Source organism: Bubalus bubalis, chromosome 18 (assembly GCF_019923935.1).
Source record: "Bubalus bubalis isolate 160015118507 breed Murrah chromosome 18, NDDB_SH_1, whole genome shotgun sequence".
Lineage (NCBI taxonomy): Eukaryota > Metazoa > Chordata > Mammalia > Artiodactyla > Bovidae > Bubalus > Bubalus bubalis.
Window position 1 is genome coordinate 52,464,309 of NC_059174.1, and position 27,318 is coordinate 52,491,626.

At 58.8% G+C, this 27,318-nt stretch overlaps 2 protein-coding genes across 7 annotated transcripts; one reads left to right on the plus strand and one right to left on the minus strand.

Annotated features, from left to right (window-relative positions):
- Window positions 1–678: 678 nt before the first annotated feature.
- KLC3 (kinesin light chain 3) lies at window positions 679–9,893 on the plus strand. 4 transcript variants are annotated; one of them, XM_025269323.3, is made up of 13 exons: window positions 679–1,361; window positions 5,130–5,395; window positions 5,915–6,145; window positions 6,436–6,505; window positions 6,954–7,173; window positions 7,539–7,626; window positions 7,704–7,805; window positions 8,062–8,235; window positions 8,847–8,937; window positions 9,011–9,051; window positions 9,136–9,242; window positions 9,374–9,437; window positions 9,678–9,893. In XM_025269323.3, the coding sequence occupies exons 2-13, from the start codon at window positions 5,138–5,140 to the stop codon at window positions 9,747–9,749; spliced, it is 1,518 nt and encodes a 505-aa protein (XP_025125108.1). In that variant the 5' UTR covers window positions 679–1,361; window positions 5,130–5,137; the 3' UTR covers window positions 9,750–9,893. The 4 variants fall into 4 exon arrangements, with proteins under 4 accessions (XP_025125108.1, XP_044786681.1, XP_044786682.1 ...); XM_044930746.2 differs by lacking the exon at window positions 679–1,361 and adding an exon at window positions 1,426–1,571; XM_044930747.2 differs by lacking the exon at window positions 679–1,361 and adding an exon at window positions 1,674–1,695.
- Window positions 9,520–25,845, minus strand: ERCC2 (ERCC excision repair 2, TFIIH core complex helicase subunit). 3 transcript variants are annotated; one of them, XM_044930744.2, is made up of 23 exons: window positions 25,703–25,845; window positions 25,266–25,365; window positions 23,431–23,508; window positions 23,286–23,348; window positions 22,992–23,105; window positions 20,648–20,764; window positions 20,449–20,565; window positions 20,008–20,131; window positions 19,821–19,917; window positions 19,591–19,724; window positions 19,331–19,499; window positions 17,259–17,377; window positions 14,878–14,947; window positions 14,718–14,787; window positions 14,523–14,624; window positions 13,470–13,533; window positions 12,850–12,971; window positions 11,411–11,503; window positions 11,243–11,315; window positions 10,965–11,035; window positions 10,721–10,864; window positions 10,475–10,618; window positions 9,520–10,102 (listed from the first exon to the last, which is right to left on the minus strand). In XM_044930744.2, exons 1-23 carry the CDS (start codon window positions 25,705–25,707, stop codon window positions 10,010–10,012), a joined length of 2,283 nt encoding a protein of 760 aa, XP_044786679.1. In that variant the 5' UTR covers window positions 25,708–25,845; the 3' UTR covers window positions 9,520–10,009. The 3 variants fall into 3 exon arrangements, 2 of the variants coding, with proteins under 2 accessions (XP_044786679.1, XP_044786680.1); XR_006545843.2 differs by lacking the exons at window positions 9,520–10,102; window positions 25,703–25,845 and having other exon boundaries at window positions 10,476–10,618; window positions 10,965–11,153; XM_044930745.2 differs by lacking the exons at window positions 9,520–10,102; window positions 10,475–10,618; window positions 10,721–10,864; ... (3 more) ...; window positions 12,850–12,971; window positions 25,703–25,845 and adding an exon at window positions 13,037–13,361.
- Window positions 25,846–27,318: the final 1,473 nt, after the last annotated feature.

A 27,318-nucleotide genomic window follows, 5' to 3' on the forward strand; every position in this document is an offset into this window, starting at 1 on the left:
TGTTGAATTTTAAGCCAGCTTTTTTACTCTCCTCTTTCACTGTCATCAAGAGGCTTTTTAGTTCCTCTTCGTTTTCTACCATAAGGCTGGTGTCATCTGTGTATGTGAGGTTATTGATATTTCTTCCGGCAATCTTGATTCCGTCTTGTGCTTCATCCAGCCCAGCATTTTGCATGATGTACTCTGCATAAAAGTTAAATAAGCAGGGTGACAATATACAGCCTTGATGTACACTTTTCCCTGGGCGAGAACAATAAAGCATGTGTGCTGAGTTGCTTCAGTTGTGTCCAACTCTTTGTGACCCAAAGGACTGTAGCCTGCCAGACTTCTGTGTCCATGGGATTCTCCAGGCAAGAATACTGGAGTGGATTGCCATGCCCTCCTCTAGGGGATCTTCCCAAACCAGGGATCACACTCGCGTCTCTTATATCTCCTGCATAGGCAGGTGGTTTTTTTTTTTTTTTTTTTTTTTTTTTTGCGCCACTTGGAAAGCCAAACCAATAATATAACACCACAAAATCAGCAGCTAGTATTTGCTAAATGCTTCCAATCCATATATTAAGGCATTCAGTCCTTGTAGCTTTTGACTAATCTATTACAGATCAGGAAAACGGAGACAGAGAGGTTAAGTTACTGTCCAAAGCCTGCACAGCCAATAAATGGTGAAATAGGATGTGAACTCAGAGCCAGATTTTTAGCCTAGCCAATAACGTGATGTAACATCAGATCAGATCAGTTGCTCAGTCGTGTCCGACTCTTTGCGACCCCATGAATCGCAGCACGATGTAACATAACATAGTAATTATAATGTTACATAATTTTAAGTCCTGAAAAATTTTATTAACGAAATCAAGCAGATAAATGAGGTTGTCTTTCGGTGTATTTTAGAAGCGGCAAGGAAGGCCTCTCGGAGGAAACGGCCTTTGAAAAAGGACAAACGTCGAGATCTGTTTGGAGAGATTTCCAAAGCGGGCGCACAGCCGAGGCGAAGGGCCGGAGGCTGGCTTTGCAAGAAGGCCATCCGTCTGGGATGCAAAGTTTCTAAGATTCCGAGTTTCCAAGATTCTAGTTTCGCGGAGACTCGCATTTCCTGAGCGCCTGCAATCATCTCGGATTCGACGTGCCGCAGAGACTACCGGCTAAATGCGCGCACACGGCTCTGCTATTCCCGCAGCGCTGGGGCGGCTGGGCTTAACTTTCCAGGAGCGGTGGGCGGGGCCGGTCTCACCTGCGGGGCGGGGCTCCAGGCCGACCCGCCCCCCGGAGGAGCCGCCCGTGGCCGGAGACTCCGGGCGCAGCACCGGGCGGCGGGCGTGCGTGCGCAGCGCGGAGAAGCGGGACTTGGAGCCGTTCGCGGTCAGGTGGGCGCCGGGAGTGCGGGGTGGGAGTCCCGGGAGCCGAGAGGATGGAGGCGGGGGCAGAGAGTGTGGGCTGGGCCTGGCACACCCCTGGGACCGCTGGCCTGGAGACGGGGACAGGCCTTGGGGTCCCTGGACCCCCCCTGTCCCGCCCTAGGGCTCTCCCGGGTCTGGAGGCCCCGCTGGGGCCGCGCCCCCTCTCTCGGGGCGCAGGTAAACAGGCGCGAGGACGGGGCGGGGCCTGGGAGAGGGAGGGGGCCCTTGTGACGGCCCGGCCGGCTGGCAAGCTGGCGGGCTGTGAAACCGGGGTGCGCGGGGCTCAGCCGGCCGGCCAGGGGTAAGTTGTGTGGTTTGGGGAGCGGGCCATATACTCTCGCTGCAAGTGTATATGTGCGTGGATATTGGGCGTGAGTGTGCACGAGAGATGGTGTAAAAAGCTCAGGTGTGTGTGATGGTGTCAAACGGTGCATACAGATGTGAGTACAGGTTGGTACAGGAGATGGCCTGTCCGTTTAGCCCTGCCAGGGCACCAAAGGACCGTGTGAATGATGTGAAACTTTCAGTGGTGTGAAAATGTGGGCGACCTCTGATGGTGAGTCTGTAATGCTGTGTGTGTGTGTGTGTGTGTGTGTTTGGCAGAGAGTTGAACCGTTTATAGGATTAGGTATGTGACGAAGAAAATTGCATGGCCGTGGTTGTCTCTCTGATGGTAAGACTGGGGGGGAGTGGCAGGGAAGTGTGTTCTGTGGGGTACGGGATGGATGTGTGGAGTGTGACTGTGATTATCGTGGTCAGCTGTGTGCTTGTGCACACGGGGCTGAGCAGGTGAAGGGAAGTGTGCCGTTTGGAGGACGTGTGAGTGTGGGGGACGTGTGAGTGTGGGAGGCATGTCAAGGACACAGTCCGAGTGATGCATGGCTGTGGTCGAGGTGTGCGTGTCGCTGTGAGCGGTACTCTGAGGCCATGTCTAGAACAGTCGACTCAGCTGTTGGAGGTTGTGCTTGATGTTGTAGGAGGTTGTATACGTGAATAAGGGTCGTGGTTGTCAAGATGACTTAATGAACTGGCGTGGTTGTGAGTTTGATCGTTTATAGGACTTGAGTGTAAGGTGTGAAGCTGTTAATAACTCTGATGTGATATACGCACACACATGTACAGCGTACATGGAGATCGACGTGTGTGTGAACACACATACATGGGGAAAGAGGGAGATTCGGGGTGGGGAGCCTGCAGTGTGTAAAACCCCTGGGGTTACACACCTGTCCTTGCTCTGTGTCTGAGTGGATGTGATTGTGAGCATGTGTGCAGGTGCGAAAAGCACTGGGCTGCTTTCGGGGATGCCACGGCTGGAGTGAAGTCAGCCTGCGAGTCTGTGCACGAGAACATGGAACTCCGTGTGTCTCCACCGCCGTCTGTGCCGTAGGCACCCGCTTGTGAAGGTGTAAGAGCCAGCATTGGGTCATTTGCACATTCGCGTATGAAACTCTAGTGTGTGTGGCTGGGCAGGGGCGGTGGAGGAAGCGGGGAGGAATGATGACAGGTCCACTGCGAGTCCTGGGAGCCAGCAAGGGAGGGAGGCGTGGGATGGAGGGCTGGCTGCTGGCAGGATGCGGGGGTGTGGGAGAGGGCATGTGTCAGGGGCGCAAACGTTCAAGGAGACAGTCCGCATGGGAGTGACTTGGGATTTGGTTACCTTTTCGCAAGTGAAGAGGGGTGAGGGAGGAGATGTTTTATTTGTGTGTTGGCTTTTATTTTTTAAATTTTTATTGATTCACAGCATTGTGTTAGTTTCAGGTGTATAGCAGTGATTTGGTTGTATTTTATCTTTATTTTTCACATTGTTTTCCACTGTAAGTTATTATAATATATTGAGTATAGTTCCCTGTGCTATACAGTAGATTCTTGTTGGTTATTGATTTTACATATGTATATGTTAACCCCAAACCCCTAATTTATCCCTCCCCTCCCTCTGCCCCCTTTGGTAACCATACGTTTGCTTTCTGTCTGGCGTTATATTTCTCTCTTTTATCGTTTTGTTTGTTTTGGGGCTGTGCTGGATCTTCCCTGCTGCGTGGGCTTCTCGTCGAGGTGGGTTCTCCTGTTGCAGAGTACAGGCTCTAGGCGCTTGGGTTCCATAGTCTCAGCTCCCCGGCTCTAAAGTGCACGCTCAGTAGTCGTGGTACACGGCTTTTTGCTCTGCGGCATATGGGATCTTCCCGGACCAGGAATTGAATCTGTGTCTCCTGCCTTCTCAGACGAATTATTTACCACTGAGCCTCCAGGGAAGCCCATGGCTTTTATTTCTGAAAGGAAAATGTACCTGTGTGTTGGCTTGTGTTTTTCAGAGGGGAGTGTATGTGTGTTGTTTATTTTCCTTTTTTTTTTTTTTAATGCTTCTTTATTTGTGTGGCTGTGCTGGGTCTCCATTGCAGCACCTGGGTTCATTAGTTGCAGCACGCGAGATCTAGTTCCCTGACCAGGGATTGAACCTGGGCCCCCCGCATTGGGAGAACGGAGTCTTAGCCACCAGGGAAGTCCCTACATATGCTGTTTCTGGAAGAAGAATATATGTGTGTGTGTGTGTGTGTGTGCCTGAGTTAGTGTGTTGTACTAGGTTGTATTTTGAAAAGAAAACGTGGATGTGAGTGGGTGTGTTGAGTTGTATTTTTAAAAGAAACTGTGTGTGTGTTGTATTTCTGAAAGGAGAATGTGTACTGTTGTATTTCTGAGATGGAGTGTGTGTAGAGGCATATTTCTGAGAGTGTGTCTTGTGTTATATTTGAAATAACGAAGAGCGTGTGTCATATATTCAAGGGGAGAATGTGTATAGCATGGTTTTAAGACAGGAGGGTGTGTGTGTGCTGAGGTCTGTTTCTAAGAGGGGAGTGTGTGTGTGTCCCAGAGACATCGTCCCCAGAGTCGTTGACCTTGTCACCCCCATACAACCCCATGGGAGGGTCCCATATGTGAGACCCTCCCCCCCCACCCATTAGCATCTGGGACTCAGACGCTCAGCTGTCACACAGCCCGTGTGACACCCCTGGGCCATGCCTTCCACATGTGTGTCCCCGCACGCTTTGGGCTGGCCGGGCCTGTCTGCAGTGGAGGGTGGAGCTGGTTTCCTCTGGTCTGTCAGCTCCTCGGGTCCCCAGGAGTCGCCACACGTGGGGACCCTCCCTGACCTCCCCAGTCCCCAGGCCTCCTCGGCTTCCTGCACCCCAGCCCGGTGGCCCTCTCCTCCGCCCCACCCCACCCCCAGTGGTCTGACTGGTTCCCAACAAAAACACCCCGAGAGTGAGCTCACGGAGGCTGCCGCCTCCACACGTTCCGCCCCACACGCCCAGCAGGGGAGGGCACCTCCGGTCCGGGTCACACAGCCGGACCGGCCGGGCCAGGGGATCCGGGGTCCTTGGGGTCAGGAGGGCTGACCAGGTGAGCTGAGGGCAGGTGGGCGGCCGTGGGATGGCTGCTTGGCCGCCTGGGTTAGTTCCACACGGGAAGGTTTGGGAGTTGTCCTCGGGGCCAGGCCCCGGGACTGAGGACAGGCAAAGGAGACCAGAAAGTTTCCAGCTGCGGGCTCGCCAGGATGGGTGTGGGACAGGTTGCTGGCTGCAGTGAGCAAAGCATGGAGGCAGAGGGCTGGCCGGGATGGGCGGATGGGGCGATGGCTGGGAGGGGACCTGTGGCCCAGCGATGCGGAGGCTGAGGGGTGGGCTTGCCCGGCCCCGGCCGTGACCACCAACCCCCTACCCTGGTCCCGGTCACCCCCAGGAGCAGCCATGTCCGTGCAGGTGGCGGCCCCAGGAGGCTTGGGGCTCGGCCCGGAGCGCCCAAGCCCCGAGGAGCTGGTGCGGCAGACGCGGCAGGTGGTGAAGGGGCTGGAGGCCCTGCGGGCAGAGCACCGGGGCCTGGCCGGGCACCTAGCGGAGGCCCTGGCGGCCCAGGGCCCGGCGGCTGGCCTGGAGCTGCTGGAAGAGAAGCAGCAGGTGGTGAGCCACTCGCTGGAGGCCATCGAGCTGGGGCTGGGCGAGGCCCAGGTAGGTATGAGGGGCGCACTGTCAGGGGGCATGGCTCAGGCCTGGGGGGTTGCCCAGGGGTGAGGGGCCAGGCGTGCTGGGGAGTGGTCTGGGCAAAGGGGGGCCTAGGGGCACCTGGCCCGGGACAGGGAGCCTCTAGTCCTGAGATGGGATCCCTAGCCTGCAGTTGTTGGGGGCGTTCCTTCTGTGGTGGCAGAGACTCCTGAACCAGGTGGGGTCCTTCCATAGAAGGGTGGGTCCTGGGCAGACTTGGGGGTTGCCTGGGTGGGATATGATGTGTCCCTGTGTGTCATCTGTGTGTCTGGGTGAAATGGGAGGGAGGGGTCCCCCCAGCAGGATCGAGGTGTGGCCCCGGGACTCGCCGAGCATCCCTGGAGCCACATCGGAGGGCTGCCTGTAACCTGGGCACCCTGGGGAGAAGGGGGTGCTCTGGCTGGATCTGAGGCCCTGGGCTGGGTCAGGGCCGTCTGGCAGGGTGGGGGCCAGGCCTCTGACTTGCCGCCCCCCCACCCCTGGCAGGTGCTGCTGGCGCTGTCGGCACACGTGGGCGCGCTGGAGGCGGAGAAGCAGCGGCTGCGAGCGCAGGCCCGGCGGCTGGCCCAGGAGAACGCGTGGCTGCGGGAGGAGCTGGAGGAGACGCAGCGGCGGCTGCGGGCCAGCGAGGAGGCCGTGGCCCAGCTGGAGGAGGAGAAGAGCCACCTGGAGTTCCTGGGGCAGCTTCGGCAGTACGACCCGCCCGCGGAGAGCCAGGTGCGGCCCGGCCGGCGAGACGGGGGCCCCCCAAAGGACCCCCTGACCCTCTGCAGAGCCCCCACCTTCAAAGGTTCCCTGGAACCTCTGAAGAACCCGCCACAAATCTCAGACCCACTGGAACTTACTTAGAAGCCCGCCCCACGCCCAGATGCCCCACAAAGCCCCAGGATGCTCCCAAGCCCTCAGGAGACCCCTGCCCACCACCTCCCTCAAGCCCTGGGGTTCAGGACCCCCGTCTCGGAATCAGACTCCCAAGCCCCGTGACACCCCACTTTCCTCCTCTGCAGCAGCCCGAGTCCCCCCCTCGCCGGGACAGCCTGGGCTCCCTGTTCCCCAGTGAGGAGGAGGAGCGGAGAGGTAGGGACAGGCTCAGCCATGGAGGACCGGAGGCCAAGGCTGAGGAGGGGGCATCTGAGTCGCTGGACCCCGAGGTCTCTGGGGAGGATGGGGCAGGCCAGGGCCGGGTGTCAGGAGGGTGAAGCAGGTGGCTATGTGTGTGTGGCGGGGAGGTGGGGTGGGGGGGCGGTAACGGGGCAGGTGAGGCTGGAAAAGCTGGAAACCAGGCCTGTCATGGTGACCACAGCTCCAGGAACCAGGCGGCTCCCGTGCGTCCCATCCCACAGGCCAGGCCCCCTCCTACGGGCCAGTGAGATGCCTGGGATTCCCATCTCGGGAGTCAGTGCGGGGGCCTGCAGTCCCAGGGGCCAGCGAGGCAGCAGGGGCTTTGGCGGGGGCGTGTCCCCTGGTGTGTGGGCTGGGGGGACAGGAGGCCTGCAGTGACTCGGTGCCCCGCACACACCCCCAGGTCCCGAGGCAGCGGGGGCCGCGGCGGCCCAGCAGGGTGGCTACGAGATCCCAGCCCGCCTCCGGACCCTGCACAACCTGGTGATCCAGTACGCGAGCCAGGGCCGCTACGAGGTGGCCGTGCCGCTGTGCCGCCAGGCCCTGGAAGACCTGGAGCGGAGCTCGGGCCACTGCCACCCCGACGTGGCCACCATGCTCAACATCCTGGCGCTGGTGTACCGGTGGGGGCCGCCGCCGCTGTAGGGCAGAGGGGGGACGTTGTTGGGCAGAAGTGGGGGGCCCTGGTGTCCTGCTCTACAGCACAGGGTACCTGCAGGGGTGGGGCGGAAGGGGACGGAGATCTGGGGAGACGAGGGAGACCCAGGCAGAGAGGAGTCGGCATGGGCAAGAGACCCCCAACAGAGTGGGGTGGAGGCCTGGGGCAGCAGAGGCTTGGCAGCCACCTGGGCATGCAGGGACCCTGTGCTAGATCTGGGAGGGGTGGGGACACCCATGCTCAGTTCAGCCAGGACCTGGCCTGCCGGCGTCAGTCCAGCCCAGGGCCCCGGCCCTGGCCTAACCACCTCCCCCCGGGGCTGCTCCACAGAGACCAGAACAAGTACAAAGAGGCCACAGACCTGCTCCATGACGCCCTGCAGATCCGGGAGCAGACGCTGGGCCCCGAGCACCCTGCGGTGAGTCGGGGCCCGGGAGGGAGGGCGGAGGGCTGTGGGCTGGGCGCCCCTCCCCTGACCCCCTCCCCACCCTCCAGGTGGCCGCCACCCTCAACAACCTGGCCGTCCTCTACGGGAAGCGCGGGCGTTACCGGGAGGCGGAGCCCCTGTGCCAGCGTGCCCTGGAGATCCGGGAGAAGGTACTCCCCGTCCCACACGGCCCTTCCCCTCTGACTCTGTGGCTTTTGCTTGACCCTGATTTGTTCTTGTGACCCTGGACCTTTTGTGCCCTTCCCATGTGATGTTGTGAACCTAGAAACAATTTGAACCTAGAGTTCCCAGTCCCCTGACTCACCACCCTTGACTCCAGCTACCAACTCATGAGCCTCGTCATGACGGCTGCTGGCAACACGTGGCCCGCCAACCCCAGATGACTTGTGACCCCATGACCCCTAGGTCCTGGGCACTGACCACCCGGATGTGGCCAAGCAGCTCAACAACCTGGCCCTGCTCTGCCAGAACCAGGGCAAGTTCGAGGAGGTGGAGCGGCACTACGCCCGGGCCCTGAGCATTTACGAGGCCCTGGGCGGACCCCACGACCCCAACGTGGCCAAGACCAAGAACAACCTGGTGAGGGCACCTGGGGGTGCAGCGATCTCAGTCCTGGGGCCCCAGCACTGGGCGGGCACCCATCGTTTGACGGGGCCTTGCCCTGCAGAGAACAGGGGCCCCATCTCTGCCCAGCCCTTGAGGGTGCCCCATGGGGCTGGGCTTCCACAACATTGAGGCTCCCCAGCTCAGAGGACGTGGAAGGGTCGGGAAACTGGCAGGTTGGTGGGGGCCAGAGAACAGCTCCGGGCAGAAAGACGGCCGGAGACACTGGCCGGGAGCAGAGAGCGTTTGTTGAGCCAGGCCCCCTTCTCAGGACTTTCCCTGGACTGTTTCCTCAAGGGCCCTGTGAGGGAGGTGCTCCCACTGCCCCATTGTGCAGATGAGGAAACTGAGGCACAGAGAGGGCTGTCACCAGCTCAAGATGGACTGGGGAGCAGGCCCCTGCTCAGAGCCAGCAGGTCACCTGCCCTGTGGGAAGCAGTGGGCTCAGGCTCCAAGCCCACTCTGTGGTCGGCCGGGGGCCTGGAGTGCGGGGTGAGGCTGGGCTGCTTCCTGGGGGGGCCAGGAAGGAGGTGCCGGGTGCGGCGCCTAGATGAGCCAGGATCACCCAGGCCATGCCCTCCCCGCAGGCCTCAGCCTACCTGAAGCAGAACAAGTACCAGCAGGCGGAAGAGCTGTACAAAGAGATCCTCCACAGGGAGGCCCTGCCCGCCCCGCTTGGTGAGCCCCTGGCCCCTCCCCTGCCCCGGGGGCTGCTCAGCCCCCCCTCCACAATGTCCCCATCTGTCCCCAGGAGCCCCCAACACAGGCACCACCAGTGACGCACAGCAACAGGTGAGGAGGGCTTTGTGCGGGCTCCCGGGGGAAGGGGGCCCGGGGGCAGGGGAGGCTGACCGGTGTCCCTGGCGCCCTCCCCAGACCCTTCGTCGGAGCAGCTCCTTCTCTAAGCTCCGGGAGTCCATCCGGCGCGGAAGCGAGAAACTGGTCTCCCGGCTCCGAGGCGAAGGAGCGGCGGGGGCGGCCGGGTGAGTCCGCCCCTCTCCCCATCCTGCTTGAGGACCGTGCGTGGCTCCCGCCTCCCCTGCGACAGTCAGGCCCGGTGCCCGAGTCTCCCAGGGTGGGAGCCAGACTCACTGCCGCGCCCCGTTCTGGGCAGGATGAAGAGGGCCATGTCGCTCAGCATGCTGAACACGGATGGCTCGAGGGCGCCCGAGAACCAGGTGAGGGGACCCCTCGATCGGGTGGGACAGGCCCAGAGGCCAGGGGGATGGTCAGGCTGGCATTGGAATGGACCCCCAGACATGAGCACGATGGGTTTTATTTGGGTAGATGCAGGGGGATGGAGGGGTTGGAGTGGGGTAGGGACAGGAAGATGGGCAGACAAGCAGGCCGGTGGCGTAGCCCCGCTGGGCTGGGGCAGCCCTGTTTCCCGCCCTCACCCGCCCCATGCCTGTCCCCAGTTCCCCAGGCAGCACCTGAGCGAGGCCTCGCGGACCCTCAGCGCCAGCACCCATGACCTGGGCCCCCGCTAGAGGCAACAGGACCACGTGGCTGCAGCTTCTCAGGAGGAGCAGGAGGGGTGGGCGAGGGGAGGGAGTCCTCTCCTCTCCCTGATGGCTCCCCTTGGCTTGGGCCTCCCTGAGCTCCGCTCGTGAGATTAAAGGCTGTAGATCTGGCAGCTAGAAGGTCTGCCTGAGGTGTCCTATGGGGACCTCCAGGGCCCTCCCGGAGGCCCCTCTGAGCACCGGGACTGAGGCCGGCTAAGACTCAGGCGTCACGGCCCCGCCTGGTGCTACAGCTGCTGGGCAATCTGCTCGATCCTCCGCAGCGTCTCCTCTGACTCCAGCTGCTCCAGGCTGAGCAGGGACAGGCCCAGCTGGTCCTCCTGGGAGTGAGGAGAGGGGGTGTCAGCTGGCCCCCATCCCCCTACAGGGCTCGGTAGTGACAGGAGGCGCCACCCGGGGGCCCAGGACAGGATGCTTGAATTTGAAATGCCCGGTTAACTCGGAGCATCCCATCCCTGTGAACGGAAGACGGGCCCAGGGAGGGAGGTGGAAGAGCACCAGGTCTGAGCCAGAGAGGGCTGGCCTTCCATAGCCCCTACGAGGAGCTCGGGGCACTGCCGGGGACACAGTGGCATCAGGAGCCCTCAGCTCTCCCCCAGCTGCCAGGCAGGGGGTGGCACGCACACAAACCTCCCTGGCTGGGGCAGGGGCTCAGGGAGAAAGCCCAGGGGTCTTCCCGGAAGAGGGCTCACCCGGTGGAAGGGCTGTGCCATCTGCCTCAGGAAGTACTTGGCGACCTGGACGCCCTCGTCGACGGTCAGGTTGAGGTTGGCGTCCGTGAGGTGCTCCTGGATCCAGCGGGGTAGCTTCCCCCGCTTGTCAGCCCGAGCAAACCGCTGGTGGTGGTGGTGGGGGTGTCAGGACCCTGGTGGGGGAGCCCAGGCACCCGCAGCCTGGCCCTCCCCCTCTGGCTGGCGGGGGCCCTGAACCTGCCCCACCTTGTCGGCAAAGACCATCAGGCCATAGTCCGTCTTGCCCCTGATGGCCCGACCCACACACTGGGCAGCGTGGCGCATGGCATCAAAGGTGAGAAAGTCATTCTCACGAATCTGGAACTGGTCCCGAAGGTATTCCAACCGTGCCTGTGGGTGCAGAGATGGGGGCCAGGGCCCTTCCTTGCACTAGCCCCAGGGGAGGCCTTCACGTCTGTCCGCCCACCCGCCCGCCCCCAACGAGGCTCACCTTGAGAATGCGGCTCTGGGTGTACACGTAGGGCACCCCGAACATGATGACGGCCCGCCCGTAGTGGTGCACTGCAGGGCGAGGGGAGGCGAGAGAGGGCTGACTGCACGGGGCCCAGGAGCTCTTGCCGTCGGAGGGGGTCCCCAAGGGCCCTGCTGGGCGCCCAGGGATGGAGGGAAGGGGAGGCCCCTGTGTGTGCAAGATGGTGGGCGGTGGGTGAGGTCCCCTAGGGTAACAGAAATGGCCACACAGGGGCAGGGAGGGCCGAGTACACTCACCAAAGTCGATTCCCTCAGACACCTTGCCTCGGGCCACCGAGAGCAGGATGGCCCCGCGGCCGTTTTCGCAGGCCTGGGGAGGCAAGGCCAGGACACAGACGCGTCACCAGGGAGCTGTGCCGCCTCTGGCCCCTCTCTGCCCGGACTCCCCTTGTCCCCAGTATCCACCTCCTGGTACTTCTCCAGGGCGACGCTGGTCTCAGCCCCATCCTGGGTCTCGATGAAGAGCAGCTTGTTCCTCTGGATGTTCTCCAGGATGCCCTTCGGGGAGGACACGGGGAGGTAGGGATGTGGGCGGTGGACGGTGGGTTCAAGGACGGGGGTGTCCTGCTTAAACTCAGCTCTGCCACCACCTACCCTGCGACAGGCCACCCCTGTCCCCTGGGGACCGGGGGAGGGTGGTGGCAGGGTTCAGCCTCACTTCTTTGGAAAACCCCGTGATCCCAGGAGGGAACCAATCCCCATCTTTTGGACAAGTGGGCAGGCACGTGGCCCGGGTGACCAATCAGGATGCTCCACCCCCAGCTTGTGATTGGTGGGGAGGCTGATGTAGGCCAGGCAGAGCCAATCAGAGGCTGCCTTGAGCGTTCACATTTGACACTGAAATAGACTCATGGTTCTGATCAAGGACAGATGCGAGACAGACCAGAGAGAGAACACAGAGACCTGTCACTGTGCCACTCAGTGTGCTGGGGGGAGCTCTTCAGTAAATGGGTCTGGAGCAACAGATTTCCAAATGGGAAAAAAACGAACCTCGACTTACATCCTACACAAACATGAACCTGCGGTACCTCACAGAGCTTAGACGTGAAACTTAAGACTACAAAACTTCTAGACGGAAACACAGGAGACCATCTTTGTGACCCTAGGGTAGACAGAGGTTTCTTAACTAGGACACAAAAGACACTGAGGACGTGGGGCGCAAGAGGCTGACACTGTGCGGAAAGAGCCTGAGGACGACGTCTCGTCCTCGTGCATGACGTTCCCACACACTCCCTGGTGCTCACATTAGCCGCGTTCACTTGTCTCACCCCAAAGAAGCGCTTGCTCTAACTTACCCGAGAGCGGGGCTCATGGTACAGAAACATATCCTATCAGGGGCCCAGTGCCCAGCTGTGGTGAGCCCCATCTCCAGAATGCCCCATGACCTCGCCCACACACTCCCCAGAAGGGACTCCTCCAGGCTCTTCGCCCCAGTCTCTGTTCAGCCTTAATTCTCCGGAACCTTCCTCTAACAGCACAGCACCCCACTACAGTCACACCTGCTACCCAGGGTCTCCACACCGTACGAGCTGGAGGAACAGCTGGGGGTAACCCCCCCCCCCCCAAAAGAGCACAGAGGGAAGCAGGAACCCCTCAGGTGGGGTGTGGTCAGCCCTCCTGAGGGGCACACCTCTGAGGAAGGGGCACAGTGAGGCCGCTGATGTCCTAGTTCTTAACCTGGATTTGGGGGCACAGTGAACATAGTTCTTTAAACTGTTCTCTGTGTTTTATACACTGTCTTGTCACTTACAATACACATCACCATTTAAAACAAGAGGAAAGAAGCCAACAGGAACAAGCCAAGAGCTCAGAGGGTCCGAGCGTGGGGCCGGAGGCGGGCGTACCTGCTCGTACCAGGAGGCCACGGTGCTCTCCATGTATTGGTAGCTGGTGAAGAAGGCCACGATACCGTCAGGGACCACGGCGGACATCTCCAGCAGGAGATTTCCATAGTTCCGGATCACCGCTATGAGGGATCAGAGGTCAGACCGTCTCCTGGCCTGGGTTCTCCTCCTCACTCCCCATCAGAGCTTTCTTGTCTGAAACCTGGGGTTCCTAGAAACCCCACTGCCAGCTGTTGACACGCATCCCAATTCTCCTTCCAGACTCATGGGAGGACTGCCCCTTGACCCACCAAAGTTAGGTGTGGCCATGTGACCTGCCACGGCCAGTGAAGAAAGGGCCATGTCACTTCCAGGTGAGGAGCTTTACGAGCCAGTACACAACCCACCAGGACCCCTCCCGTCCCATCTCGCCAGCGCAGTGATGTGTCCGATGGCAGAGGTTCCCAGAAGGGAGAGATTCATGGCAGGGCCCCACCAACCCACAACGGCACGTAGCTTAGGCAAGAAGTAACCTGTGTGAAGCCACTTTGATTTGTTACTGCATCCATGACCCGGCTCATGCTGACCGACCCACCTCCCCTCTTGGGACCCACACAAACCACCCCCTGTGGGAACCATACCAATATCTTCCCGGGTCTCAAACTTGGAGCTGATGGCCACCTGGTCATTGCCACGGCCGATGATCTGGAGAGAACGTGAGGTCGTGATGAGCACACGGGCAGCAGCCACCCCAGTGTGTGCCCACGGGCTGTGGGCTAGCGCTGCTGTGTGCTTTTTATAGACACAGTGTCACCGAGTGAACCCTCAGCTACCCTCTTATCTGCGGGGTGCAGACGAGTCACCTCAGGCTCACAGAGGGCGAGTTGCCCGCCCAAGGTCACCCGGCAGATAGACAAGAGAGATGGAACTGACCCCAGGTCTGTCCGTGCGTCTCCCCAGCAAGGACCCCCTAGTCTGCCCCAGCCTCCAGCCAGGTGGTTCCAGGAAGCTGCCCCTCACGCCACCGGCAAAATCACAGAAGCACCGTGTGGCGGAGGGTCCTTACCAGCCACAAGCCCTTAAGGGCAGCTCCGAAAGCCAAAACACTCAGGAACTCCGGGTGCTCAAGTCTGGCACAAACTCATTTGGTAGCAAGAGTTGCCCCGCACAGAGCCTGTTCAGTGTGCTGACGGATCTCCCTTGGTCTGATTCATCAGAATGTTTGCTCAAATATGATTTTCACTAGAGGGATTTGCTGAGACCCCTTGGGAGTGTTTAAAGTCTGGAAAATTCTCAACTCTAAAACACATCTGCCCAGCAACTTCAGAAACGCCCAGGACTGAAGGCCCATGTTATGAGGTTCATTTTACAGAGAAGAGGACCGAGGCCGAGTGGCAGGGTCACTCAGCAAGGTCACTGCCAGACGACAGGCCAGGTAAAACCCCATTAACCAAGTAGCAGGCCCTGGGCCACGAAAGCCTGTCACACTCACTGTCTCATTGAATCCCCTCAGCCACCCTGGGAGACCAGAGGGGGGGTGTTCCCATTTCACAGATGAAAAAACTGAGACTCGGGGAGTCAAACTCAAGCCCAGGCCCGTCAGAACCCAGAATCCGTGCCCTCAGCTGCATGAGCAGTGGAGAGGAAGGGCGGCCCTCGCTCCCACCACCCTCCCGGCCACTTCCCCCACGCACCATGGGGCAGAGGCAGACCCGGGCCAACGTCATGCTGAAGGTTGCCATGGTGACAGGGTGGAAGTCCAGGATCTTGGGGTAGATGTCCAGTGGGGACAGTGTCTACAGCGGGGACAGCAGAGGGATCTCAGCAGGACTGGGCAGGAATCAGGAGCCCCCCGAGGAGGGCTGGAGCCCAGAAGGGAGGGTCCTCACCCCGGATGTGATGATGACGGACTGGAAGCGCTCAAACACAGGTTTAATGGCCAGTGAGGCGTCCATGCAGCTGTGGGGAGCAGACCAGGGTGGTTAGGGCCAGGCTGTGGGGGCCAGGCCCCTGTGGTCCGCTGATATCCCCCCTGGGGTGGGATCTCACCTGAAGTGCAGGATGGGGTTGGCAATGGTCGGGGTCCTGTCATCGAAGGGCTCGATGATGATAGTGAAACCTACAGGGGGTGGGCGGGACTCCTTGAGGGCCAGTCATGACCCCGCCCACTCGGCCACGCCCCCCCTTCTCCCTCCACTCGTCCCCTTCCCCTCACGTTCCTCAGTGAATGGCACCAGCCATCAGAAGCCCAAAGCTACAACCCAGGCCCCTGAGTCCAATATACACTCCAACCTGCCCGCCCCTCCCTTGGGCCAACACCTGTGTGAATGTTCACAGAGGATCCTGAGCCGGGCACCAAAGGCTCATCCCTCACCCTCTGAGGCCCACGGGGGCCCACCACGCCCCTCCAGCCAAAGCCTCCAGCCTTCTCCCACCAGCTTTCTGTCTAAGCGGTCAGGAGGCCAGTCAGCTCTGCTCCAAAGTCCAGCTGCCCTCTGACCGCTTCCCCTGCCCTGCCCAGACCGGCCGCCATCACCCCCTGCCTGTCCCACCGCAGTCGCTCCTCATCCCCACTCCCTTCACAGAGGCCAGAGGATCCTTGCACTCAAGTCAGGTCACATCTCTCCCTGCTCAGAAGCCCCCAGGGCTCCCCATGTCCCTCCCAGGGTCCAGAACTGTCGGGGGGATCCTGCCATCCCGACCTCCTTCCCTCTGTGCTCACGGGCTTCCTGCTTGACTTTCAAAACCACCAGGGCCACACACACAAAAGAACAATCCCACCAGAGTCATTCCATCCCAGGGCCTTTGCACTTGCCCCACTATGGAAAGCTTCCTGAGGGGGCTGGCTCCTGGTCATTCAGAACCCAGCTCAAATGTCAGCTCCTCAGGAAAGCCGCCCCGGTCACCGCAGACACTGTGTGCGTGCTCCAACACAGTGACCTTTTCATTTCTTGTGAAAACTATCACTTTCTGGAATTATCTTCCTTACCCCCATTTACATCTTTGCTACCTGTCTTCCCTGCTAGAATTTGAGTTCTGGGAGGTCAGGAATGAGGTCTTTCATGGTTCCTGCCATTTCCCCAGGGCTGGGCCAGGCCCATTTATTGAGCAAATAAATGAATAAACGCATCCATGTAATCAATTTCACTTAGCAAAGATTTTTTAAAAAATACCATCATGTCCTCTGTGCCGAGCCCTGCATTAGGAACACAGCAGTGATCGAGACAGCCCTGGCCTCACCCTCTCAGGACTCACAGTCCAAGGATGGGGACACAGAGCTGTCCCCAGAGTGACCACTCTGAGTAGGAAGGCTGGGACAGGGGAGCCTAAAGGAGAGGGCCTGGCCCAGCCTCAGAGCCAGAGGAGCTTCCTGGAGGAGGAGACGTCTCTCCTGAGCCAAGAACAGAGGGGTGACGGGGAAGACAGTTGGGAAGATGGGGAAAGCTGTTCTGAATGTTCTTGTACATTCAGGTACAAGAATGTGAGGTGTTGGTAGATGGAGAAGTGGGGAAGAGAGGACAGACAGACCGAGAGAGAGGATGGGATGGACAGAGGGACAGAGGCAGAAAGAAGATTCCAGTGACACTTGCTGCCCATCGGCCCCAGGGTGGGGACGGGCTATCTTCCTGCCAAGGCCGGGCCATCAGACAGGCTGACCTAGTTTGCTGGATAGAGGAGTAATCCCCGGGGATGAGACTGAGCCCTTGGCAGCTTAAAGCTGATGAGCAGGGGGCGGGACGCTCCCCTGTACCCTCCCAGCAGGCTGGAAATCTGAGTGTCCTCTCCCCAAGGCCCCACAGACCAGGCACCAAGTCCCGGCCTCTTCACCTCCCACAACTCTCTCCAGCACCCCTCCCGCCCTGGCCCAGCCTCTGCCAGGAGAATCCTCTAAAGTGCAATCTGACCCTGCCTCTCCCTGTTCAGCACCCACCATGGCTCCCCAGTGCTGCTGGAAGCAGAATGACCACCCCCTCACCCACCCCTCGGGTGAGCGCACCCACAGAATCTCTCCCTCCTCGTCTCACGCCACTGCCCACGCCCACCCACCTCCATCTGCAGCCAGAGGGAGCCTTTGAAAATACCCACCTGAGCACAAGGCTCGCTCACTCAAGGGCTGTTCGTGGCTCCCCACTGCCCTCAAAATAAGGCCCAGAGCACTTCCCTGGTGGTCCAGTGGCTAAAACTCCGTACTCCCAACACCGGGGACCCAGGTTCAATCCCTGGTGAGGGAACTAGATCCCACATGCCGCAACTAAAGATCCTGCATGTCACAACTAAGACCTGGCATGGCTAATAAATTTTAAAACAAATAAATCAAGTTCAAACTCCAGAGCCCAGCCTGTCCAAGTCCCAGCAGCGACCCTCTAGGCCCTGCTGGATCCCAATTCCAGCTGCTGGGGGCTGGCAGAGGCAGGAAGAGGCGAGCTCACCCTTGGCATAGGTGCTGACGAGCGTGGCGAAGTTAGCGAGGAGGGTGAGTGGGGAGAAGTCAGTGAGGTCCGAGATCTCCAAGGTGTGCAGGAGGGAGCGGAGGCGCTCAGCGCAGAACCTGGTGGGGTGGGGGGCGGGCAGGTGAGGGAGGCGGTGGCTGCAGGCTGGAAAGCCCCCTTGTCACCGTCAGAGCACGTGCTCATGCGCCGTCTCCCCAGCTGCCTGGCAGTTCCAGGAGGTCAGGGTCTGGGTCACTCTGTGTCCCTACCTTGTACCACTGCCCACCACGGTGGGGGGAGGGGGGGCGGTGGGCAGCCACAGGAGGGCACACAGCAATAATCTCACAGCCCAGAGTCACCGCCCAAATTCTTAGACAGTAAGGAATCTGCCTGCAAGGCAGGAAACCCAAGCTCGATTCCTAGGTCGGGAAGATCCCCTGGAGAAGGGCATGGCAATCCACTCCAGTATTCTCGCCTGGAGAATCCCATGGACAGAGGAGCCTGGTGGGCTACAGTCCAGGGGGTTGCACAGAGTCAGACATGACTGAACGACTAACACTCCAGAGTCACACAGTCCTGTCACATGAGGTAACGCTCTCATACACAAGTTCTCAATCAAAAGGGGCGACCCACGACCACCCCCAGCATCCCACGGTCAGCACGTGAGCCCTGCATGGCCACACGGTCGCGCACTCCCGCCCAGATCTCCACAAGGTCTCAGCCACAGTCCTTCGTGACACAGCGTTAGAGTTCCACACGCTCCCAGACGACGGCCTCACACAGCCTCATCGAGCCTGACACAGGCTCTATCGACGGCACACACGCAAGGCCACCCAGCTCCAGGCAGGGACAGGCTGTGCGTGGAGCGGGAGCACCCAGCTTCGGCGCCAGGCAGACGGTCAAGTTTAAAACCTGCCTCCTGGGACTTTCCTGGCGGGCCAGTGGTTAAAACACCCAGTGCAGGGGGCCCAGGTTCAAGCCTTGGTCAGGGAACTAGATCTCACATGCTGGGCGGTGTGCCCAAGAAAAATAAGAAATAAAATGAACAAAACCTGTCTCCTGTATGTCCTTTCTTCCCGTCTGCCTTTCTATCCCCCAGGCTCGATCAGACGGCCCCTCTGTGTTCCTGTAGCCCCCAGGACTCGCCCCTGACCCCAAGCCCTGGACTGTCCCTGTCTGGGACGGGTCTGTCTCCCCAACTGGACTGTGAGCCCAGGAGGGCAGGGCCAGGGCCGTCTCCGGCACTGCTGTGTCCCCAGCACAGAGCAGGCCCTCTGAACATGGACTCTGTGACTCAGATCCCCTCTGTCCTCACAAGTCTCTCAAAGCAGCCAGGAGCCTCAGAGCCCCACTGGCCGGGCTTCCGGTCACAACCACACACAGCGCCGTGTCGCTTCCCCTCCTCGGGACACAGCGTCCTCACTGGCAGCACGAGGCGGGGACGCTGTGTTGAGTTCCCCGGACATGGGCTGCAAAGCGCTTGGCTCATCGTCAGTGCTCTAGACCGGGTGGGTTCCTGGGGTTGCTGCTTTGTCATTAAACCACCACAGGAACCTGGGGGTAAAGGGGCTGACCCTCTACCCCCTGCACAGAGGAGGAAACTGAGGTTCAGAGAAGACCAAAGACTGATGCACAGCAGCAAAGGAAAAGCAGAGAAAGCTCCACCCCCACTGCTGAGTCCCTTCATCACTGGCTCTGCCTCCAGACTGCACCGAGGGGCTGGCTCCTGCCCAAGGGCTGGGGGGGCAATGAGAGGCCCTGGTGGGAGGAAACAGGGAGTGGGGGGCCCACAGAATTTTCTCCCAGCTTCCACCCCGCTGGCCCTCATCAGGAGACCCTCTCCAGGGCCGCTCCCTCCATGGCCTGGAGTGAGAACACCCCTGAGCACTGACCAGGGCCCTGGGGTCTCTCCCCGCCCCCCACCCCTGCACAGTCTTCCATCACACTTTCCGAGGTCAGTTCTCTGATCATGGCTACTGACACCGGTGACCCAGGGCGCCCACCCCCCACCCCCGCCGGGAGCCCTCCCACGCCCAGCCCGGGGCGGGGGGTGGGGTGGGGTGGGGCCGCACCTGAGGGGCTTGCGCTGGATGCAGACGCGCTGGGCCAGGCCACTGAGGAAGGCGGGCGGGCTCTCCTGGACCACATGCTGCACCCGCAGGCGCCACTTGACGTACTCCAACAGGCGGCGCAGGAAGCCCAGGAAGTGCTCGGCCGTGCGGATGGAGCCGGGCACCGCCTCTGCAGGGAGATGGGCTCAGCCAGGTGCCAGCGGGGGCGCGGGGTGGGGCGAGGAGGGGGGAAGGGGGGGCGAGGCGGGGGCACGGCTCACCCTTTAGCACTTCGTCAGGCAGCACGGGGTTGGCCAGGTGGGCATCGGTCTCCCGGGCAGCGCTGGCCTCCCGCAGCCCCTCCACCAGGCGGCGGTACTCCTCTCGCAGTCGCTGCTCGTCCGTCTCCTTGATTCTGCGGGGAGTCGGGGTGTGGGAAGAGCTGGGCCACTTGGGGGGCAGGTTGGGAGGCAGGTCAGGCGCCAGGGTCTATGAGCTGGGGGACCCCCACCTGAGCACTGTCTTCTGCAGGGTCTCCAGGTTGGCCTGGCACCGATCCAGGGTGCGGCGGGTGAGGTTGACGCTCATGGAGTCGATGCAGACGTTGTCTGGGGGCCAGAGAGAGGGCCGGGCTCAGGCAAGCAGACGCAGCAGCAGTGGAGGGGCCACCTCGCCTCCCCGCCCCGCTCTCTGCTCACCGATGTTGTGGGCCTCATCAAAGACGACCACGGCCTTGCGGGCCAGCTCCTTGGACACCAGGTCAGCAATCTTGGGGTCCAGCAGGTAGTGGTAGCTGTAGACCACCACGTTGGCGTGCAGGATCTGGGGGCCGAGGGGGCAGGGTCACCCCAGCCTACCTGCCAGGGCCCACCCCCAGGGCCCTGCCGCCTGGTGGACTCCACCAGGTCACATCTCTCCCTCCCAGGCCGGCAGAGATGAGGCAAAAGGAGGGACACAGACAGGTGGACAGACAGACACAGACATGCAGGCAGAGGCAAGGAACAAACAGAAGTGAACAGGTAGAGACAGACTGACGAACAGATGCAGGCAGACCAACAGGGAGATCTAGGCAGGCAGAGAGACAGGTGGTGGGCAGCCTGTAACCCTCCCACCCGCCCGCGGCCCCAGTGCCTCCTCACTGAGTATCGGGCCAGGAAGTACGGGCACCAGCCCTGGCGCCGTCCCACAGCCTTCAGGTCATCCAGGTTGTAGATGCCCGTGGGGAGGGGCACCTGGCGCCCGTGGACATCAAATTCCTGAGGTGAGAGGGTAGCTGGGGGTCAGGGGGCTTGACTATTGCAACTCGCCCTCCCTTGCGCCCCGCTGCCCCGCAGGTACCTCGTAGAAGCGGCAGTGGGGCAGGCTGGAGTCCCGCTGGTACTGTGCCCGCACGTACGATGCCGTGAGGCTGTGGCATTTCCCGTCCACGTCCTTTCCAAAGCGCAGGGGCGTCACCTGCGGGCCAGGGAGCATCTGAGCACCGGGACAGGCCAAGAAGCCCGAGCACGCCTGGAACCCGGGGCTCAACACCTGACGGCTGGCGGGCTGGGAGGTCATCCTGCGAGATGACCAGGGTGGGACTCGGGCGTTTGTGGAAAACTTGTCCCGAACCTGCTTCATGATTAAACAGTTAAGACACCTGCAAACTTACTGCAAGGATGCAAGAGTGGCCCAACTGTTGGGCTCTTATTCTTTTTAAAATGTTAAATCCTAGGACTTCCCTGGTGCTCTAGTGGATAAGAATCCGCCTGCCAATGCAGGGGACACGGGTTCTATCCCTGGTCCGGGAAGAACCCACATGCGGCGGGGCAACTAAGACCGTGTCCCACCACTGCTGAGCCCACGAGCCCAGCGCCTGCGCTCCGCCACGAGAGAAGCCACCGCGACGAGAAGCACACACCGCAGTGAGAGCAGCCCTGCTTGCTGCATCTACAGAAAGTCTGCGCGCAGCAGTGAAAGCCCAACACGGCCAAAACTAAATAAAAGGAACAAAACATTAAGCCTTGTGCAATGTCAATTATACCTCAGTTTGTTTTTTTTTTAACATTAAGGCTTGAAGAACCTTCAGCATGTAGATTATGCTTTATCTTTTAAAATGCTACAACAGCCAGAAACCTTGGCAAGGTCTGAGAAGCAGAGGAGGTTCTGATCGCAGTTTGAGACCTTCCTTAGCCTGCCCTGCTCCAAACCCTCCAAGGCCCTGTTGGTGGCACCGTCACAGCCCAGGGCTGCCCTTCCTCGCAACGAAACCGTCCTCTCCCCAAAGTGAGGGCTCTCAGGCTGTGGGCCCCTCCCTCTCCCATTTCATCAGCTGCAAAGACTGTGCTGCTTCTCTCTCTTTCTTTACATTTTATTATTATTACTTTTAAGAAGCAATACAGAGACTTCCGTGGTGATCCAGTGGTGAAGATTCTGCGCTGCCAGTACAGGGGGTGCAGGTTCGATCCCTGGTCGAGGAACAAAGATCCCACATGCCGTGGGGTGCAGCCAAAAGACAATAAATAAAAATAGGTACCAGTATGTCACATGAGGCACACAAGGTTAGACGTGTCATAGATGCTCCCATAGAAAAGTATTTTAAAACTCTGAAAACTTTCGCTAGGACTGAAGCAGAGAACTAATGGCAAATCTACTTTGAAAAACTCATTTCAGTCCAGATGAAGACTACACCTATGCTGGTAAGTCCTTCCGAGGCAGCAGGCACGTGGAGGGAAAACCGAGATGGAAATACCTGGCGCAACCTCCAGCCTTATCCAGGTCACTATACAGCTCTGGAGACAACCAAGACACTGCCCTGAAATACAGTATAACACTGCTTATGCCCTTACCATGTTTCCAGAAAACCTACTCCAGCTTATTAATTCTCGACTTCTTACTATCCTAAGGGGGACAGAACCACCCTTTGCACATGTTCTGGACACACCGATGCAGCGATTTACTACACGGTGCCTCTTCATTTATGGCTCTTAATTTAAAGTCCTAAGTCAAATTCTTACTTAAAAGCAAGCATCTCAAGGGACTTCTCTGGTGGTCCAGTGGCTAAGACTCCCAGCTCCCAATGCAGGGGGCCTGGGTTCGATTCCTGGTCAGAGAATTAGACCTCACATGCTACAACTAAAACCCAGCACAGCCAAGCAAACACATAAATAAAGGGACCAAGCACAGTCGGCCCTCCTGATTTGCGGTTCCCGATTCCACAGATCCGAAGTGTCAACTCTACGTTACATGACTTACACATTTTATAACTAGAAGTCTGTCCTTTTTGACTGCTTCACCCATTTTGCCCAGCCCCCACCTCCTTGCCCAATCTTATCAACAACAGTATGAAGCAGGTAATTATCCCCATTTTACAGACAGGCAGACTGAGGCCCAGACAGCAGAAATCACCTGTGCAAGAGTATATGGCTAGTACGTTTCAGTATCAGGAAACCAGGCCTGCCAGACTCCAGGAGCTACCTTTTCACCTCTCCCAGGCTGGGGGAAGTGGGAAGGCTCCCCAGAGGAGGTGTGCCTGAGCCATGAATGATGAGTTGGCACGTGATGAGTGAGAAGAGAACTTTGTGCGCGGCCCCTGCACATCTCCCTGAGAGGTCTGGTCTGGGTGGGGATCTAGAACTCCCGGTAGGATGGAAGAGTTTCCTCAACCCTGACACTTAGGGAGAGGGGAGGAATGAGCACTCACCTCGGGATGAATACACAGGTTCTTCCGGGAGCTCAGAGCCAGCCCCAAAAATGTCAGCTTCTCGCCCTCCTGTTTCTCATAGAAGCTGAGTAACTTTCGAAGTTCTTCAATCACCTATTACAGATGATGGGGGGGGGAACTGGCCTCAATGAAAGTCCAAGCCCCTGTCCAGGCAGGTTCTAGCCCCTTCCCCAGCTTCCCACAGGCTCAAAGCTATGACGGTAACCACCAGGGGGACAGATGGGTTAGGGAAGAGTGAGGGGGGGGAGGGGCTTGGGATAGCCCAGGGCTCACCTTCTCAATCTCAGGCACAGTCCTCGAGCAGTAGATGAGTTTAGTCACCTCCAGGGGATACGCCTGCCGACAACCATGGGCTCAGCCTCGGCCCCCGTCCAGCCTCCTCCTCCTGCCCCCTCCTTGGGCCCAGGGAGTCACTTACTCGCTGGTACGCCATGATCAGGGCCAACAGGGACACTGTCTTCCCAGTGCCTGAGGGCATCTCCAGGACTCCATGACCCTGTTTGTGGTGGGCAGGAGGGACATGACACAGGCGCTCAAAACTCCAGGGACACAAACTCTGGGACCCTCCCCCCAGAATGAAACCATCTTGGAATAACAACATAGCAGTTAGAAATCTAGGCCTCAGGGGCAGTGGATTTGAACCCCACTTTTGCCACTTTGGTTGAGCGGTCTTAGGCAAGACCTCTCAACCTCTCTGAGGACTCTCTATCTCTAAAACTTGGCCTACAGTGGTGAAGACTCCAAGCTTTCACTACCGAGGGCCCAGGTTCAAACCCTGGTCAGGGAACTATGATCATGCAAGCCATGCAGAGTAGCAAAAAAAAAAAAAATTAGGGGTTGGGGGTCTAATAAGCTCTTCTTCATCGCATGACTATGAGGATTAGGGACAAACTGAGGGCTAAATATTTAGTACAATATCTGATATGTATGTATGCTAAGTCCCTTCAGTCATGTCTCTTTGCGAGCCCATGACTGTAGGACTATAGCCCACAAGGGTCCTCTGTCCATGGGGTTCTCCAGGCAAGAATACTGGAGTGGGTTGCCATGCCCTTCTCCAGGGGATCTTCCCAACCCAGGAATCTCCTGCATTGCAGGCAGATTCTTTACCGTCTGCACTACCAGGGAAGTTCTATCTGATACATCGCGAGCCCTCTCTTTTAATTTATCAAGCACCCCCACAGCACTTAACTCTGTGCCTGGCACTGTTACTAAGTGTCTTACATCAGAGTATCTCAACCTCGACTCTCTTGACGTTTGGAGGCCGGTAACACTTGACTGTGGGGTCTGTCCCCCACTGCGGCAGCCAATGTGGCCTCTACGTACTAGAGGCCAGTTGCACCCCTACTCCACTAGTTCTGACAACTGGGAACGTCTCCACACTTTGCTGAATGTCCTCTGGGGGTCAAAATGGTCCCCAGTTGAGAATTTCTGCCTTCCTTAGTGAATGAACCCCTGCAGCCCTCATTAATATCAAAGTGAAAGTAGTGAAAGTGTTGCTCAGTCCTGTCCAATTCTTTGCAGCCCCATGGACTGTAACCTGCCTGGCTCCTCTGTCCGTGGAATTCTCCAGGCAAGAATACTGGAGTGGGTTGCCTTTCTCTTCTCCAGGGGATCTTCCCCACCCAGGGATGGAAGCCAGGCCTCTTGCATTGCAGGTAGATTCTTTATCATTTGAGCCACCTGGGAAGCCCCATATTAAGCTGCTGCTACTGCTAAGTCGCTTCAGTCGTGTCCGACTCTGTGCAACCCCATAGATGGCAGCCCACCCGAGGTAGGTACTATTACTATGGCTATTTACCAAGGTGAAGACTGCAGAGGGGAGATTAAGTGATTTACCCAAGGACACAATGCTGTGGGTAGCCAATTCCTGAGTCTCTCTATATGCTTAAGCCAACCACGGAGCAGTTCAGCCTTTGATAAAGGTCAGCTGATGCTATTTTTAATTACTATTACTTGAGATACCAAGTCTGGCAGCGCTGGCTATCACAGGGACCTCAGATTTCTAAACTCTAGACCAGGGGTCCCCAACCTCCAGGATCTAATGCCTGATGATCGAATGTCTGATAGACCCGATGTAATAATAATAGAAATAAACTGCACAAAAATGAGTTTGAATCCCTCCGTCCGCAAACTGTCTTCTCCAAAACTGGTCTTTGGTGCCAAAAAGGTTGGGGACCGCTGCGATCTCAGTCTTAAACGCGCGTGTGTCGGCCCCACCTCTCAGGTGGGCAGCGGCGGGCCCGGCCCACCCACCTTGGCATCCAGCGTGCGTTTGAGCTCCAGCATGTACGAGAACTGCTCCGGGTAGATGTAGTCGTAGGGGAAGTAGACCAGCAGCCCGTCCACGTTGAGCCTGGCGGCGGGGGCTGCCGATCAGTCCCCCGTCCCCTCAGTCCTTCTCCAGCCCCCACACTCCCCTGCCGCCGGGCCGAGAGCGGTTGCCGCCGAGCACCGGCCGGCTGGTCCCTCCCGCACATCCCCCCAGTTCTCTAGCAGCCTCCAGGTCCCTTCGGCATTCCCTCGCTGGCCCTCCCCGCAGCTATCCCCACCCCAGCGCGGCAGCCTCCCTTCGCTCCGCCGGGACCCGAGGCCTGACCACGCGTCCCCGCATCTTCCGGACCCCCACGCCCCCGCATCTTCCGGACCCCCACGCCCGCTCGCGAGCCGCGAACCCAGGGTCCCCCTCTCACTTCATGGCGCCGGTCGCGGATTGAAACGGCGTTGGCCCGCCTTCCTCATGAATATTCAGGAAAGACAGGCTCCTCAGGGCATCCTCGAGGCGCTGCCCCACCTTCTTCGCGACGCCATTGGCTGAACCTGCCCGTCACTCCCCCACTTGAGCGACGTCAGGAGGCACAGTGCGCGTGCGTACGGCAATTGCGGGAGGTGGGTTCCGGGGGAGGCGGTGCCGGAGGCATCGCGGAGGATCGCCGAGTACCCAGAACGAAACGTTGATGGAAGAGAACGGAGAGAATCGATCTCATCCGCTGGGATTCGGTCTTCCCACGTCTGTCCAGATTACCTGAGCAGCGAATGCATTATCAATTTTATTCTATTATATTCTTGGTTTTAAGAGGTACTCCTCCCTTTCCCCCCAACTTCAATAAAGTAACCAAGTCTGGAATGGGAGAACCCAGAGAGGGTCAGAGCCTGGGGGATCATAGAGGGCTTCCTGGGAATCTTCCCAACCCAGGGGTCGAACCTAGGTCTCCCACATTGCAGGCGGATTCTTTACCATCTGAGCCACCAGAGATGCCCTGTGCTGTACCTAGTCTCTCAGTCGTATCCGACTCTTCGCGACTCCATGGACTGTAACCCACCAGGCTCCTCTGTCCATGGGATTCTCCAGGCAGGAGCTCCCAATTATCATGTCCCGTGTATTTGCGCTTCCTGACTTCCGATGCACGCAGTAGTAACCGCAGCTTGCAGCAAGCAGAAGCGAGCAGAAGCTGGGAACAAGAGCTTACTTAGTTCCTGATCAGGAATTTAACCTCTGGATCTCAGAGGCCAGAGGCTAGGACCTGGATTCCCAGTGTTCGTTGCCTGCCGTGTTAAGAAAAAATTCGGGGAAGGAGGCAGAAAGTAAAGAGAAAAGTAAAAAGTTTATTGGAAAAGAAGAGTACGTGCGGAAAGACTCAGGGGCGAACTCTGGGGTTACACCTTTGGGAAGTTTAATTCTGTTGTAAGGGGGCAGTTTTCCAGATCTTGGTCTTCCTTCAGGCCGGTCATCTTGCTTTGTCCCCCCTCCCTCCCCTGAGGTGCCCACTCACCCCTCAGCCAAAATGAATCTGGAGGTGAAGTCTTCTGGGACCAGCAAGCCGCGTTATGGCCTGGAATTATCCCCTGACTTTTGACACACCCAGAGCCTTTCTGCCAGCACGGTGTGTCTCCCTTGTCCCAGAAAGGGTGGGGGAGGGAAGCAGAGATCCCTTAATCCTTTACTCAAACAGTGTTTTGCCCCTCTTTGTCCTTGCCATGATGATTATCTTAAGGTGTTTACAAGAGACAAAGACAGGTTATTTACCCTGTATCTGTTGTTACTTCCGTTTCTGAGGGCAAACAGGAGGCTGATTGTAAAGGCCTAAACTGGAGCCCACCTATCTCCTGTTTCAGGAAATGCTAACAGAAGGCTAGTTGTAAGGATCCAGCCTGAAGCCCACTTCTTCCTGCCCCATGAAATGCAAAAAGGAGGCCAGTTGTAAACGTCCAAACTGGAGCTCGTCTGTCTCCTACCTCATTCCCAGTTTGTTCTGCTGCATGGTCCTACAAGGAGCACCACTGCGGCACGCATTAAGGCTGAGGATCA

Bases quoted from the DNA above. Each gene is read 5' to 3' on its own strand.
- ERCC2 (XM_044930744.2), bottom strand. The intron at 11,504-12,849 runs GTACGCCCGCCT...TCCTCCCCGAAG, and splicing joins TGGCCTCCTGGTACGAGCAG to GGCATCCTGGAGAACATCCA. The intron at 10,103-10,474 runs GTGAGCCCTCTT...CCTCACTCCCAG, and splicing joins TGGCACAGCCCTTCCACCGG to GAGGACCAGCTGGGCCTGTC.
- KLC3 (XM_025269323.3), top strand. From the start codon at position 5,138: ATGTCCGTGCAGGTGGCGGCCCCAGGAGGCTTGGGGCTCGGCCCGGAG. The intron at 5,396-5,914 runs GTAGGTATGAGG...CACCCCTGGCAG, and splicing joins TGGGGCTGGGCGAGGCCCAG to GTGCTGCTGGCGCTGTCGGC. The intron at 9,438-9,677 runs GTGAGGGGACCC...GCCTGTCCCCAG, and splicing joins CGAGGGCGCCCGAGAACCAG to TTCCCCAGGCAGCACCTGAG.